The following is a 13,954-nucleotide window of genomic DNA, read 5'->3' on the forward strand; positions in this document are numbered from 1 at the left end:
CTCAAACTCACCTGGATCTCGAAGCCAGTTCCAAAGCATTTTTTCATTGTCCCCCTCTAATCAGGGACTGATTTTAGACCTGGGACACCAGGTGTGTGAGTTTTGGGTCTTGGTATCGGTTTTTGGTTTCAACTTGCGTTGGGCTGACTGTGAGAAAGATTGTGGCTGCTGGCGAAAGGTCTTCCCTACTTGGCTATAGAGAGTTTTCAGTGCGAATCGGATGACATCAGTCGGGGCAGCCCAAAGTCCCGGCTTTGGATTCGGTGGGGGAGAGTGAACCATTGGTGGTTAATGCGCCTTTGATGGAGCTGTGTCATAGGGCTGCAGATCACCTGGCGGTGGATTGGCCGTCTTCTCCCCCACAGCAGAGTTCCTTCAGGTTTGGGGGAAGGTATTTATCTCCTGTCCCTGCAGCGATGAAGTGTCGCTTACACGTTTAAAGATTTTGCCAATGAACTAAAGGCGACCTGGGATTCCCCTCATTCAGCCAAGTTGGTGCTACCAGGTTATGGCGAGTTCATGAATGTAGAGGTTATGGAGGATGGACGTGTGGCTTGTTAGCAAACCGCCGATGGATGGAAAGCTGGCGAGTTACTTCGTTCCAGAGGCTAACAAGGGGGCTAATCCTAGCATTGGTGGGATTAACAACAATATTCTATTTAAAATTATATAAGACACATGAATGTCTGAGGAATTTTAATTATGAGATTTCTGTTTTTTGAATTTGGCACCCTGCACTTTTTTTGTTTTTTTGTCATATCGATCCCGTTACCGGGATTGCAGCCATAAGAAGTTTTTAATTAAGTTGTTTTTTTTGGTATCTGTACTTTACTTTACTATTTTTTATTTTTGACAACTTTTACTTCACTACATTCCAAAAGATAATACTGTATTTTTTACTCCATACATTTTCCCTGACACCGAAAAGTACTCATTACATTTTGAATGTTTAGCAGGACGGGAAAATGGTCCAATTCACACACTTGTCAAGAAAACATCCCTGGTCATCTACTGCCTCTGATCTGAGAACTCACTAAACACAAATGCTTTGTTTGTAAATTATGTCTGAGTGTTGTAGTGTGGACCTGGCTATCCATAAATTTAAAAAAAAAAAACAAGAAAATGGTGCCATCTGGTTTGCTTAATATAAGGAATTTGAAATTATTTATACTTTTACTTTGGATACTTAAGTACATTTTATCAATTACATTTACTTTTGATACTTGAGTATATTGAAAACCAAATACTTTTAGACTTTTACAAGTAGTATTTTAGTGGGTGACTTTCACTTTTACTTGAGTCATTTTCTATTAACGTCAGAGGTGTAGACTCGAGTCACATGACTTGGACTCAAGTCAGATTCGAGTCACAAATAAGATGACTTGCAACTCGACTTTGACTTTAACACCAATGACTCGTGACTTAACTTGGACTTGAGCCTTTTGACTCGAACTGACTTGATACCCTCCCCAAGCCCAAATATAAAAAAGTATGCTCTTTAAAAAAGTGTGCAGTGCATCAACTCTTGATTTAACGGATTACAGTTTGAATCGGACAGCAGCCAATCAAATTTTGCCAGCAGAGAAAAAGTTGTGCGTGGCAGTGCAGAGGAACGTTGGTGGGTGAATTCAGATGGAGCCCTTGGAAAGATGATACTCAAAATTATTATTTTCGGATATAACAAACAACAGATTGCAACTTGCAACACATGCAGGAAGAAAATGACAGATGGAGGCGCAAGAACTTCCAACTTTGTTCGACATTTGAAGCTGCACAAAGAACGCTAAGTGATGGCCAATAAAGCCGACAGCTATATCATTCATAACTTTGCTTGTGTAAATGGTTTAGTGTAGCATGTTGGCTAACGTAACGTTAAATCCATGAGCCTCCACACAGTCAGTCAGTGCGGGAACGTGATCATTGCACCCAAGATTAGCTACAACTGGTTAGGCAGTTGGTAGTCTAAATCCTGCCTGATGTTACTGCTGTTCCTAAAGCAATTGACATACATTAGCCTACTGTAACCACACACACAGTGTGTGTGTGTAAGGTTGGGCGATTGTGTACAAGCCTACATCGCCCGATTGCGATCCTCGATCGTCGATCGCTATTGGGAGGGGGGTGCTTTCTTATGGCTACCCATGTATTCCATGGAAGTATAGTTTATTTGGAAAGTAAAAATATATATTTTTAAAGCATTTATGACTTGGAACTTGAGTGCTAAGACTTGAGACTTGTGACTTGTAAAACAATGACTTGGTCCCACCTCTGATTAACGTATCTTTACTTTTACTCAAGTATGACAATTGTGTACATTTTCCACCACTGCAATTAAGTGCAGGAAATGTAGAAACGTTAAAATTGCTGAAATGTGTTTTGGTTAAAATTGAATTGAAGAGTAAAAAACAATCAGAATGGAGAAAGACTCATTGAAATCACTTAGAATGTATGTGTTGATACCCCAGGATCACTCACTACTCATAAAGCAAATGTACAACTTTTATTATTCAAAAACTAAAAATACGTCATACCGTCCAATTTTTAAAAAAATACTGTGATATAATATTTTGACCGTATCACCCAGCCCTAATCTCTGGGTCTGGGAGTGGGTGTTAGGCAGTGCGCAGGTCGCACATTTACCCTGGTTACCACAGTTGCCTGGGGGTGCAGCATTATTAGTGTGCATTATCAGGGTTACCACAGTGTCCTGTGTGTTTGATCCTTGGTCTGCCGTGGCAGCGTGCGAGTACACAGTTTCCAGGTTACAGCAGGTTTCCTGTGGGTTTGAGTCTCAGACTGCCATGGTTCATTGACTCTGGTTGATTCTATGCAGCGCTTGTCATGACAGGTGTTCTGTTGTTTTGGACTTGAGGTTCCTTGTACGAGTTCTGACATTTCAGGCTCGCAAGAAAGTATTTTTCTTGGAACCGTGGGGTCTATGGACTTTTGCGCATAGCCAAGTTGCAGCAGGTTTGGTTCCCTATATGGGGCTCTGACAGGCTTCTCGGGTAAGTATTAGGAAAAAAGGTGGCTTCTGTAACCCGTTTTTGGAGCTGGTTGAACTTGTGTGTGCTTGGGCTGCCGTGGACCTCTTGGCTTGGTATCCTCTGAGCTGGCTTGGGGCATGATTGTATGTCCCCATAGTATGTTATACCGTGTGACTGACTGAAGGGGAACGTACAGTTATGAATATAACTACTGTTCCCTGAAGGAGGCAACGAGGTATAACGTATTTGGGCCCCGAGCGTCAGGGGATTTGGGCTTGCTGAAGAGCGGTACTGAAGATCCTCCTTCAGGGACCAGTAGTTATATTCATAACGGTATGTTTCGCAAGACATTGTTAACTAGCAATAGCACAATGACTAGAAGTCTACAGGAACAAGTAACGCTAGTTAGCAATTGCGCTAACGCTAGTTAGAAACTTCCTTCAAACTGCATTCAGAGACATAAAAATGGTATCCATGAGTTCTATCTGACTACGTTGGTCGAAAAGTGGCTTAATTGCCACAATCTCGTACTATCCCTTTAAAAGCGCATCTCGACAAAAAAACAAAACAAAAAAAAAACTATATTTTTCAGTCAGAATAAGTGTACTTATATATAACATCTGGCAGTGACTCCAGCTTCCCTGCCAGACCAGTTAAAGCCCTATAGGCTGCCACGCACCGGGCCTGTGTGTGTGTATATATAGCTCCTAATGACTGGCTCTGGGCTGCTGTTTGCAAAGCAGCAATTACAGCGCGGTTGCCACCGGTGATCGGTTGGATGTTTTCCTTGGTTGCCATGGCAGTGGTAGGAGGCGGTGCAGACAGCGGAGCGGAGAGTTCTGGTGCTGTTCCGTGTGATCTCCCTATTGTGAACTCACTCAGCCAATCAGAGCCGGAGAGACACACCCTTGTTGTCATTGGATGCACTGGGGAAGGTTGAATGAACTAAAACTCAGAATAATGAAAGGAGCCTAGCTATATCCAGGACATATTATGTAGATGTCGTATCAATACTATGAGTTTTTATTGTTACAAATTATAACACATGGCCTAATGTTTTGCACACTTTCTTATGTTAACATAGGTTGAGAGCACTAAGTCAGCTGTTTTTCCAAATAGGATAGAAATGACCAAGTGTCATTATGCCAGGGGCCTGTGGGTGGCGACAGTGAGCTGATAGTGTTGTCCCATATACTTTCAGCTCATCTCTTATCTGTCCATTAGGCCTAACTCTTCACTGTCCTTATCACTGTCCTTATCACTCCCATAGCCACCATGTTCCCACTTTCACTGGACATGGACAAAGCAATCACCTCAATCATTACAGCAGATACCAACTTGCTTTACTGGACTTCACTAATGAACCAATCAAGGACCGGACATGTTCAGTAGAGAGGGATCTTGTACAGAAGAATTGAACACTCAGGCTCCAAAAGCCAATATCTGTCTGGTGCATCATCCTGGGAGGGACCAAGCCAGAATAAAGACAAGACCAGTCCCATAGCTTCTCCATGTTAGCCAGTCAAATCTCCTTTTCCTTTTAGTAATATGAGTTTTCTATGTAAATCGTAATATGGGTTTTACAGTACCATGTTAGCCGCAAGGCTAATATGGGATTTGCAAGCGTGTCAATGTTTGGGTTTACCAATCTGAATGAACGGTGATTTGGGATAGCACAGCACATTAACCCAAATAAACATGCCAAACCAGAATTGGGTCCTACCATGTTATGAAAGGTTATAAGTGGGATATGAAAGGTATTTAGGTTCATATTCTATGTTGGAGTAATCTGCTGTAACTCCTGAGAGGCTTGTGATGATGCCCTCATAATTGTCTTTTGGTTTTGGACAGACAAGCACATGTGCGCGCACACACATACAGTACATGTACACACACACACATACAGTACATGTACACACACACACATACAGTACATGTACACACACACACATACAGTACATGTACACACACACACATACAGTACATGTACACACACACACATACAGTACATGTACACACACACACATACAGTACATGTACACACACACACACATACAGTACATGTACACACACACACACATACAGTACACACACATTTTGGGGTCTGTGGCCCAAGCCCAGTTGTCCTGTAATTCCAGATTAACAGAACTCAGCAATAGTGAGACAACATTGGCCCACTACTCCTGGCCTCACTCTGATGTTACAAGACTGAGCTGTCATTAAGAGATAGACGTGTGCCATCTGCCACTGTGGCTCGAGACCTAGGACCAAAACACACACACACACACACACACACACACACACACACACACACACACACACACACAGTCACAGTGCAATTTGATAAGGCTTTCCTCTTCTGACTAAATTATAACGGGGCTGTCATATGCCGTATTGTATTATATTACTGATGCTGGCTGAGTATACATGGTCTTTAACGACCTCTCTTTCTCTCTTTCTGCCTCTTCTATGTGCTGATAATGATGACCGACTGGGGATCATATTCAGGTAAGTCAACCCTCTCAGTTTTAACCTCTCCAGCAGTTCCTGGATCGGTCCTATGTGACATTTCAAAGCCCTAAGCTCCCACAGACCATGATGGCTCAACTGTTATCTGTCATTTAAGAGCGTTACTCCCATTTGAACCAAACTGAAGCTTTCCCCTGAGCCATTTGCTAGAATTACACTCAACTTACGTAACAGGGCACCTTTTCATAATCATAACTCCACATCTTATTGTCCGCTCCCTGGCATCCTCTTATCTTGGTATTATGGGATGTATCCATGGACGCCATGACTCGGACCTGAAAGAGGATCATCAACATTGTGATAAAGGGGATAGGGGAATAGGCTTATGTTTGGTATTTGGTATTTTATTAGGATCCCCATTAGCTGTTGCAAAAGTTCCTGGGGTCCACACAAAACATGAAACATGACATAATACAGAACATTAATAGACAAGAACTGCTCAAGGACAGAACCACATACATTTAAAAATGGCACACACAGTCTACATAGCAATGCATACACACTAAATATCTAGGTCAAATAGGGGAGAGGCATTATACCGTGAGGTGTTGCTTTATCTGTTTTTTTTAAGACAGGTTTGCTGTTCATTTGAGCAATATGAGAGTTATATGAGTTAATATGAGAGTTCCATGCAAAAAGGGCTCTATATAATAATGTACGCTTTCTTGAATTTGTTCTGGATTTGGTGACTGTGAAAAGACCCCTGGTGGCATGTCTGGTGGAGTAAGTGTGTGTGTCAGAGCTGTGTGTAAGTTGACAATGCAAACAAATTTGGAATTTTCAACACATTAATGTTTATTATAAAAAATAAGTGATGCAGTCAGTCTCTCCTCGTCTCTTAGCCAAGAGAGACTGGCATAGATAGTATTTATATTAGCCCTCTGATTACAATGAAGAGCAAAATATGCCGCTCTGTTCTGGGCCAGCTGCAGCTTAACTAGGTCTTTCTTTGCAGCACTTGACCACATGACTGGACAGTTATCAAGATAAGACAAAACTAGAGCCTGTAGGACTTGCTTTTTAGAGTGTGGTGTCAAAAAAGCAGGGCATCTCTTTTTTATGGACAGACCTCTCCCAATATTTATTACCATTGAATCTATATGTTTTGACCATGACAGTTTACAATCGAAGGTAACACCGAATAATTTACTCTCCTCAACTTATTCAACAGCCACACCATTCATTACCAGATTCAGCTGTGGTCTAAGACTTAATGAATTATTTGTACCAAATACAATGCTCTTAGCTTTAGTGATGTTTATTATTGGCCACCCATTCCAAAACAGACAGCAACTCCTTGTTAAGGATTTCCGTTACTCCATTAGCTGTGGTTGCTGACACATATATGGTTGAATCATCAGCATACATGGACACAGTCTTTATTTAATGCCAGTGGCAGGTCATTGGTAAAAATAGAAAAGAGCAGAGGTCCTAGAGAGCTGCCCTGCGGTACACCACGCCCAAGATGTTTGACATTAGAGAAGCTTCCATTAAAGAAAACCCTCTGAGTTCTATTAGATCGATGGCTCTGAATCCACGATATGGCAGAGGTTGAAAAGCTATAAAACATGTTTTCTCAACAACAGGTTCTGGTCAATAATATCAAAGGCTGCAGTGAAATCTAACAATACAGCTCCCACTCTTCTTATTATCAATTTCTTTCAACCAAACTTTATTCATTTGTGTCAGTGCAGTACATGTTGAGTGCCCTTCTCTATAAGCATGCTGAAAGTCTGTCAGTTTGTTTACAGAGAAATAGCATTGGTATATATATTAGTGCTATCGTAAAGTATTCAGAGCCCTTGACTTTTATCACATTTTGTAAGGTTAAACTTTTTCTAAAATGGATGAAATAAATAAATATCCTCAGCAATCTACACACAATACCCCATAATGACAGAGCGAAACAGTTTTTTAGAAATGATTGCAAATGTATTAAAAATAAAAAACAAATATATTATTTACATAAGTATTCAGACCCTTTGCCATGAGACTCGAAATTGAGCTCCAGTGCATCCTGTTTCCGTTGATCATCCTTGAGATGTTTCTACAACTTGATTGGAGTCCACCTGTGGTAAATTCAATTGATTGGACATGATTTGGAAAGGCACACACCTGTCTATATAATGTGTCACAGTTGACAGTGCATGTCAGAGCAAAAACCAAGCCATGAGGTCGAAGGAATTGTCCATAGAGCTCCGAGACAGGATTGTGTTGAGGCACAGATCTGGGGAAGGCTACTAAAAAATGTATGCAGCATTGAAGGTCCCCAAGAACACAATAGCCTCCATCATTCTTAAATTGAAGAAGTTTGGAAACACCAAGACTCTTCTTAGAGCTGGCCACCCGGCCAAACTGAGCAATTGGGGGAGAAGAGAAGGGCCTTGGTTAGGGAGGTGACCAAGAACCCGATGGTCACTCTGACAGAGCTCTGGAGTTCGTCTGTTGAGATGGGAGAACCTTCCAGAAGGACAACCATCTCTGCAGCACTCCACCAATCAGGCTTTATGGTAGAGTGGCCAGACTCCTCAGTAAAAAGCCACTCCTCAGTAAAAAGCACCTGACAGCCCGCTTGAAGTTTGCCAAAAGGCAGCTAAAGACTCTCAGGCCATTATAAACAAGATTTTCTGGTCTGAAGAAACCAAGACTCGAACTATGATTAAACTCTTTGGCCTGAATGCCAAGCATCATGTTTGGAGGAAACATGGCACCATCCCTACAATGAAGCATGGTGGTGGCAGCATCATGCTGTGGGGATGTTTTTCAGCGGCAGGAACTGCGAGACTAGTCAGGATCGAGGCAAAGATGAATGGAGCAAAGCACAGAGAGATCCTTGATGAAAACCTGCTCTAGAGCACTCAGGAATTCAGACTGGGGCGAAGGGTCACTTTCCAACAGGACAACGACCCTAAGCACACAGCCAAGACAACGCAGGAGTGGCTTTGGGACAAGTCTCTGAATGTCCTTGACAAGTCTCTGAATGTCCCAGCCAGAGCCCAGACTTGAACCCGATCTAACATCTCTGGAGAGACCTGAAAAGAGCTGTGTAACAATGCTCCCCATCCAACCTGAAAGAGCTTGAAAGGATCTGCAGAGAAGAATGGGAGAAACTCCCCAAATACAGGTGTGCCAAGCTTGTAGTGTCATACCCAAGAAGGCTTGAGGCTGTAATCGCTGCCAAAGGTGCTTCAGCAAAGTATTGAGTAATGGGTCTGAATACTTATGTAAATGTAATATTTCTGTTTTTAATTATTTATAAATTAGCATACATTTCTAAAAACCTGTTTTTGCTTTGTCATTATGGGGTATTGTGTGTAGATTGGTGAGGAGGGAAAAAATGATTTTTAATACATTTTAGAATAAGGCTGTAACCTAACAAAATGTGTAAAAAGTCAAGGGGTCTGAATACTTTCTGAAGGCACTGTATGTATAAACATCTTCCCCATACGCATTCCTGTCTCTTTTATTAATGTTATATCCTTGTATTGCTACTGCTGTATCATCAAATGAATTTTATAAGTGAGACTCAGAAATGGCTAATATATGAATGTTATCTGATAATAACAAGTTATTGATTTCATTAACCTTATTTCTAATGCTACATATATATTGACATGGGCTATTTTCCACCTTTCTTCGGTAGCTTCTCAGAGTTAAACATGCTCCTATGAACTTCCTATGTTGCTGCTCATGGGTCCTTTTACATGGAAAATAACAAAAGAAGCCTTTTCAAACGTCAAATACACTACAAGTTCTCCTGCAACAGGGTGGTCAAATGAAGATCCCACATCTATAGGTGTCAGAGGATTATACCTGCCTGTAAAGACAGGATGTCTGATCTGATGATGTCATACAACATGGATGACATTATGTAGGTTTATTCAGGTTTACTGAGATGATAAATCCTCTGATTATCTATTCATTCTCTTGATTTAATCTTTATTTATCTAGGTTAGCCTCTTTGAGATAAAATGTCAATTTCAAGAGAGAACTGTTCAGATAAATCCTACCAATGCCAGGTACTCTGTCTCTTTGTGTGACAAGTTATGTTACTAACCAGAGCGCTATATCAGTTAAGCAGCTAAATGTCAGCTACAGCTAGCCCAGCTAAGCCTCGTGCAAGGCTACTTACTTTACTTACTAGCTCATCTCTTATCTGTGTGTATTAGTGTTATCATTTCACATTGTTCCCTACAGAAATACTACACTGTACGTTTTATCTGTGAATGTGCATTCTGATACAGTGCTGTACAGTACAATACAGACGTCTGAGATAGGGACATGGTAATTATTGTTGGTTATACAGGGCCATTGGAAGATGGGCAATTCCACAGTAACGGAATTGCGCTGCCAAACAAAAAACATTGATTTCAAAGTTGAACAAATCATACAACTCTATACACAAGGACTACTTTTAACAATTTACACAGAAAATTGTACAAAAACACATTTACTGGAAGAACTGTGCAGATGCAACGTTTTGTGTCCATGTTTTCCAAAACTCAGAATTAAGATTGTATTGTATTGATACTGTATTGTGCTGAACTGTATACTACTTTGCTGTACTGTACTGTCCAAGCTTGTGAACCCAACTGTGGTTTGTGACTACTATGATTTCTATGTAACCAGTTCAATTGCGGAAATTCCATTTACCGATTTTTCTGAAATTTCGTTACCGATTTGGTAACGGGATTTAGCGTTTGAATCACTTGATAATTCGTAAACAAAATGTATATCAGTAAAAACACTAATTAATTGATAGGTCTACCTTTACTTGTAGGCTCTGTGAACTTTCATTATCCTCCCTTATGAGGGAGAGAAATTAGAAAAGATCTTGAAGATGTGTAGATTTTTGGTAATGAAATGTCAAGGCACAAGGCAATGCTTCTTAAACTTACAGAAACATTTATTAGACACTGAATATATGTGTTGATATTAGTTGCTAGTGGTGTTTACTTCAACATTGTTGTTTTGATGTATTTCTGATACCTTTTAAGACTTTCTGGTAGATGTTTTCTAAGACCCCTTTTCCATCTGTTTATCCAGAAATCAAAGCCTTTACTTATTCCTCATTTTTAGAATGGAAAATGTTAGATTTTTTTTATATGCCTTAATTCAAAAAAGTATATATATATACTCTTAGCTTTCATTTGACACCCAATTTGACATGCTCCTATGAACTTCCTATGTTGCTGCTCATGGATCCTTTTACATGGAAATGACCAGAGTTAGATGTTGTGACGATCAGCTAGAAATATAGGCTGTTGGACTGTCTTTAATGCATTCTTGCTTCCTCCATTCCTTTAGTGAACCACTGATCTGTACATGATTGGATTAGAAAAGAGATTTCCACACCTCCAAACCTATTGCCGTTCCCCCATTCAGCCATGTCAGATCAGTGATTACTTTCAAGGAGGATGCAATTTTGAAGGTTTGAGCAGACCCCTGTTCAGTTTCCATTTTGGAAAATGATGTCTCATTCGTGGTACATTTTTACTGGTGTGTTTGTTGGTCTGTTCCAAGTTTGTGTATTTGTAGCGGCGGGTTATTTTCAGGGTTGTGTTATTCTCATTTCACACACTCGCTCATGCAGAAGAGCCCTCTCACACACACTAATCAGACGGTAATGGACAGCACCTGGTACTGGCAGACGTATCACAACATGCAACCTGCACCACCGTGGGATTGACACACACACAGGACCTTTTTCTCACAGGACAAATCTCATGTGACATTTTCTGTGTGAACACACACACACACACACACACACACACACACACACACACACACACACACACACACACACACACACACACACACACACACACACACACTTCTTTACAAAATAGGACACAACATTTGGACATTGTCGTGATGTGAGCACAGTGCTTTGGGGTTTTAGTTATTGATTTCTCCTCTTCCCCAAATCCCCCTCTGGGTGTGACAAACCATTCCACAAAGCATGCCCACAAAACCTTCTCAACTATTCTGATTCTAGGAGGATCCATTGTGCTTCTCTACCATTGTGGTTGGCGCAAACTCATTGTTGAGTGACATTAGCATTTAAGATGGAAAATTAGCATTTAAACTAGTTTAATACCCAAACCAGTTGATTATGTCTGCATCTGGTTATTTCTCCTAACCGACTAACTAATTAATTGTGAATATTGTTGTGGAGCTCTTAGCTCGCATAACAAGCTGCTGTTATAGCTTCACCTCTCCACCATGTTAGAGACAGCAGCTAATGGGTTCACGAGTCTAAGAGAAGGCCATTAGAGGTTCTCATTGGAAATCAATGTCTTGTCCAGTCAGCGTTTTATTCCACAGGCAAACACTGTTTTAACCGACAGTGACACTCCATGATTCATACACTGTTTTTCTGTTTTCATCTTTGTTCCTGGCTGTTTAGGATGCTTGCCTTAGTGTCCATTTATGCCCATTGTAGATTGGACATTTTTACTGGGTCATGTTCCATCCCAAGGGTGCATATTCAGCTTCTAAGGCCTCGGCTAGAGAATGGACGGTTGTTTTGTCTCGATGAGGATGCAAGTGTGGATGTTTGGTGTCCTAACGATGCTTACTGTTATGTCCGCTATGCCTCATGATATACACCACTCAGTCCCCTTCCTCTGAAGGGCGAGAGTGTTTGGCATTCCTCCGATCAGCTTTCACATGCCACAGCCAGCTGGGGACGTTTTGTCACAGCACACCAAGGTACAGTAGCTGTCAAAGGTGAACCCTCAGCCTTTCTAATGGACCTCCTGAGGAAAACAACCAGAAAATGGAATCAGTCATTGTTAAACTAACATGGTCATAAATTTGTACAGTTCCACAATACCACATTATGTTCAGCCAAAATATTGTGGCAGAGAATATTAATAACCCTAGGCTATTGGGTATACTTTGGACACATCTTACACACTCAGGCTAACATTAACTGTCAATACGAAAGGAAACTAGTTGAATCCCAGTGTTTTGAGACGGTCATATGACCACGGTCAATCAGTGAGTCAGTAAGTACTGTCTCTATTGCTCGTGTGGCCAGGCTGTACTCTGTATGTTTGGCTCTGAGCGCTGAGGTCCCTGGATGCGGCAGTGGACGTGGCTGGTTTTGATAACAAACAGTTGAGTTGGGGGGATTAAGCGATTATGTTTGATCACAGCACAATGGGCAGGCTCGAGCCGGGCCCCCTGCCAACTGCTGACGGACCAACTTCAGAACAATCACACACCCCAGCCAACCCCAATGGTTGTGCGTGTATGTGTGTGTGTGTGTGTGTGTGTGTGTGCGTGCGTGTGTGAATAACTGGTGTGTTTGTGTGTCCAAAGTGTGTTTGTCGCATACACAGTTTAGCAAATGTTATAGCGGCTACAGTGAAATGCTTGTGTTACTAGCTCCTAACAGTGCAGTAAAATGTCAAACAAGTACACAAACAACACTGTGTGCTTAAATGTGTGTGATAAAAGGGGGATGGGATAGTTGGAGCTTTGAGTGAGGCAGAGCTTCTATCTGCCTACTTTTTCAGTTAGGGGGAGGGGTAGAGATAGGTGGATTGTCAGTGTGGAAGAGGGGGAGAGCGATGGGAAGGGGAGAGTGGGGTTTGTAAAGCAGTTTCCTGCGGTGCATGCATTGGCTGGCTGCCACTGTGTGTGTGTGTGTGTGTGTCAGGGAGAGAGAGAGATGGGGCGAGAGAGAGAAAAGAGTGTGTGAGTTTCTGGGTCCGTGGGTCTGTGTGTAAGCACTTTGACAGAGGGGTGCAGAGTGAGGGAGAGCGAGTGAGAGAGGGAGGGAAAGGGAGGGAAAGAAGGGGTTAAAGAAAAAGAGAGGACAGAAAAGTAGGGAGTAGCTCAAGGACTGGGTCTGACCACTTCATTCAACACCTCTGTGGATGTCTGTGGAACTTAAGGAAAAGCCATGTTCTGTCTGAAAGGTAGGACCAATCGTGTGTGTGTGGAGCGGAAGATTAACTTAACGCAATCTGAGTGTGGAACTTTTCCATCCAAGTTCGGAGACAAAGGGAAGGTTTAACCCCATCTCTTTTCCGGATGGAAAACTTCTCTCCTTTCGGTCACAGTGGTTTCTTCTCCACATGTCTTCCTTTGTTTTCCTTTATACTGTAGGGAGTTTACTTTCTTTCCTTCTCTCTTTCTATGTCATACTCTTTCTCCATCTCTTCCTATATAGAGGGAAGTGAGAAAGAGAAGTTGAGTAGATTCAAGTTGTAATCTATTAAAAGTGTTGCTTTGATCAGTTGTTAGATTTTTATGTGAACATCTGTCTAGTGTGTCTGTTTAAACTTGAAAGTACGTTTCAGCGCTGTCTACTATGGAATGTGTTGTGTGTGTGGTCAGCATATGTGTGTTCAATATGTCTGAGTTAAGTAGAATGGAGGGTATTTTAAGTGTAGTGTGGACTGTGGAGTGTGTGTTCCTCTTTC

The 13,954-nt window shown here is 41.6% G+C and overlaps 1 protein-coding gene across 9 annotated transcripts in view; it reads left to right on the forward strand.

Annotated features, from left to right (window-relative positions):
- nhsl1b (NHS-like 1b) overlaps positions 1-13,954 on the forward strand; it is a 159,860-nt gene that overhangs the window by 77,457 nt on the left and 68,449 nt on the right. Inside the window, exon 1 of one of the 9 annotated variants that reach the window (XM_055885195.1) lies at positions 796-5,495. The exons of 7 other annotated variants lie outside the window; for them this stretch is intronic. In XM_055885195.1, coding sequence (XP_055741170.1) covers positions 5,468-5,495 — 28 coding nt within the window. In that variant the 5' untranslated portion in view covers positions 796-5,467. Of the gene's footprint in view, positions 1-795; positions 5,496-13,309; positions 13,448-13,954 lie in introns of those variants that run through there. One more of the 9 variants, XM_055885196.1, reaches the window with a different exon arrangement.

The sequence above is a fragment of the Salvelinus fontinalis genome, chromosome 27 (genome assembly GCF_029448725.1).
Source record: "Salvelinus fontinalis isolate EN_2023a chromosome 27, ASM2944872v1, whole genome shotgun sequence".
Classification (NCBI taxonomy): Eukaryota; Metazoa; Chordata; class Actinopteri; order Salmoniformes; family Salmonidae; genus Salvelinus; species Salvelinus fontinalis.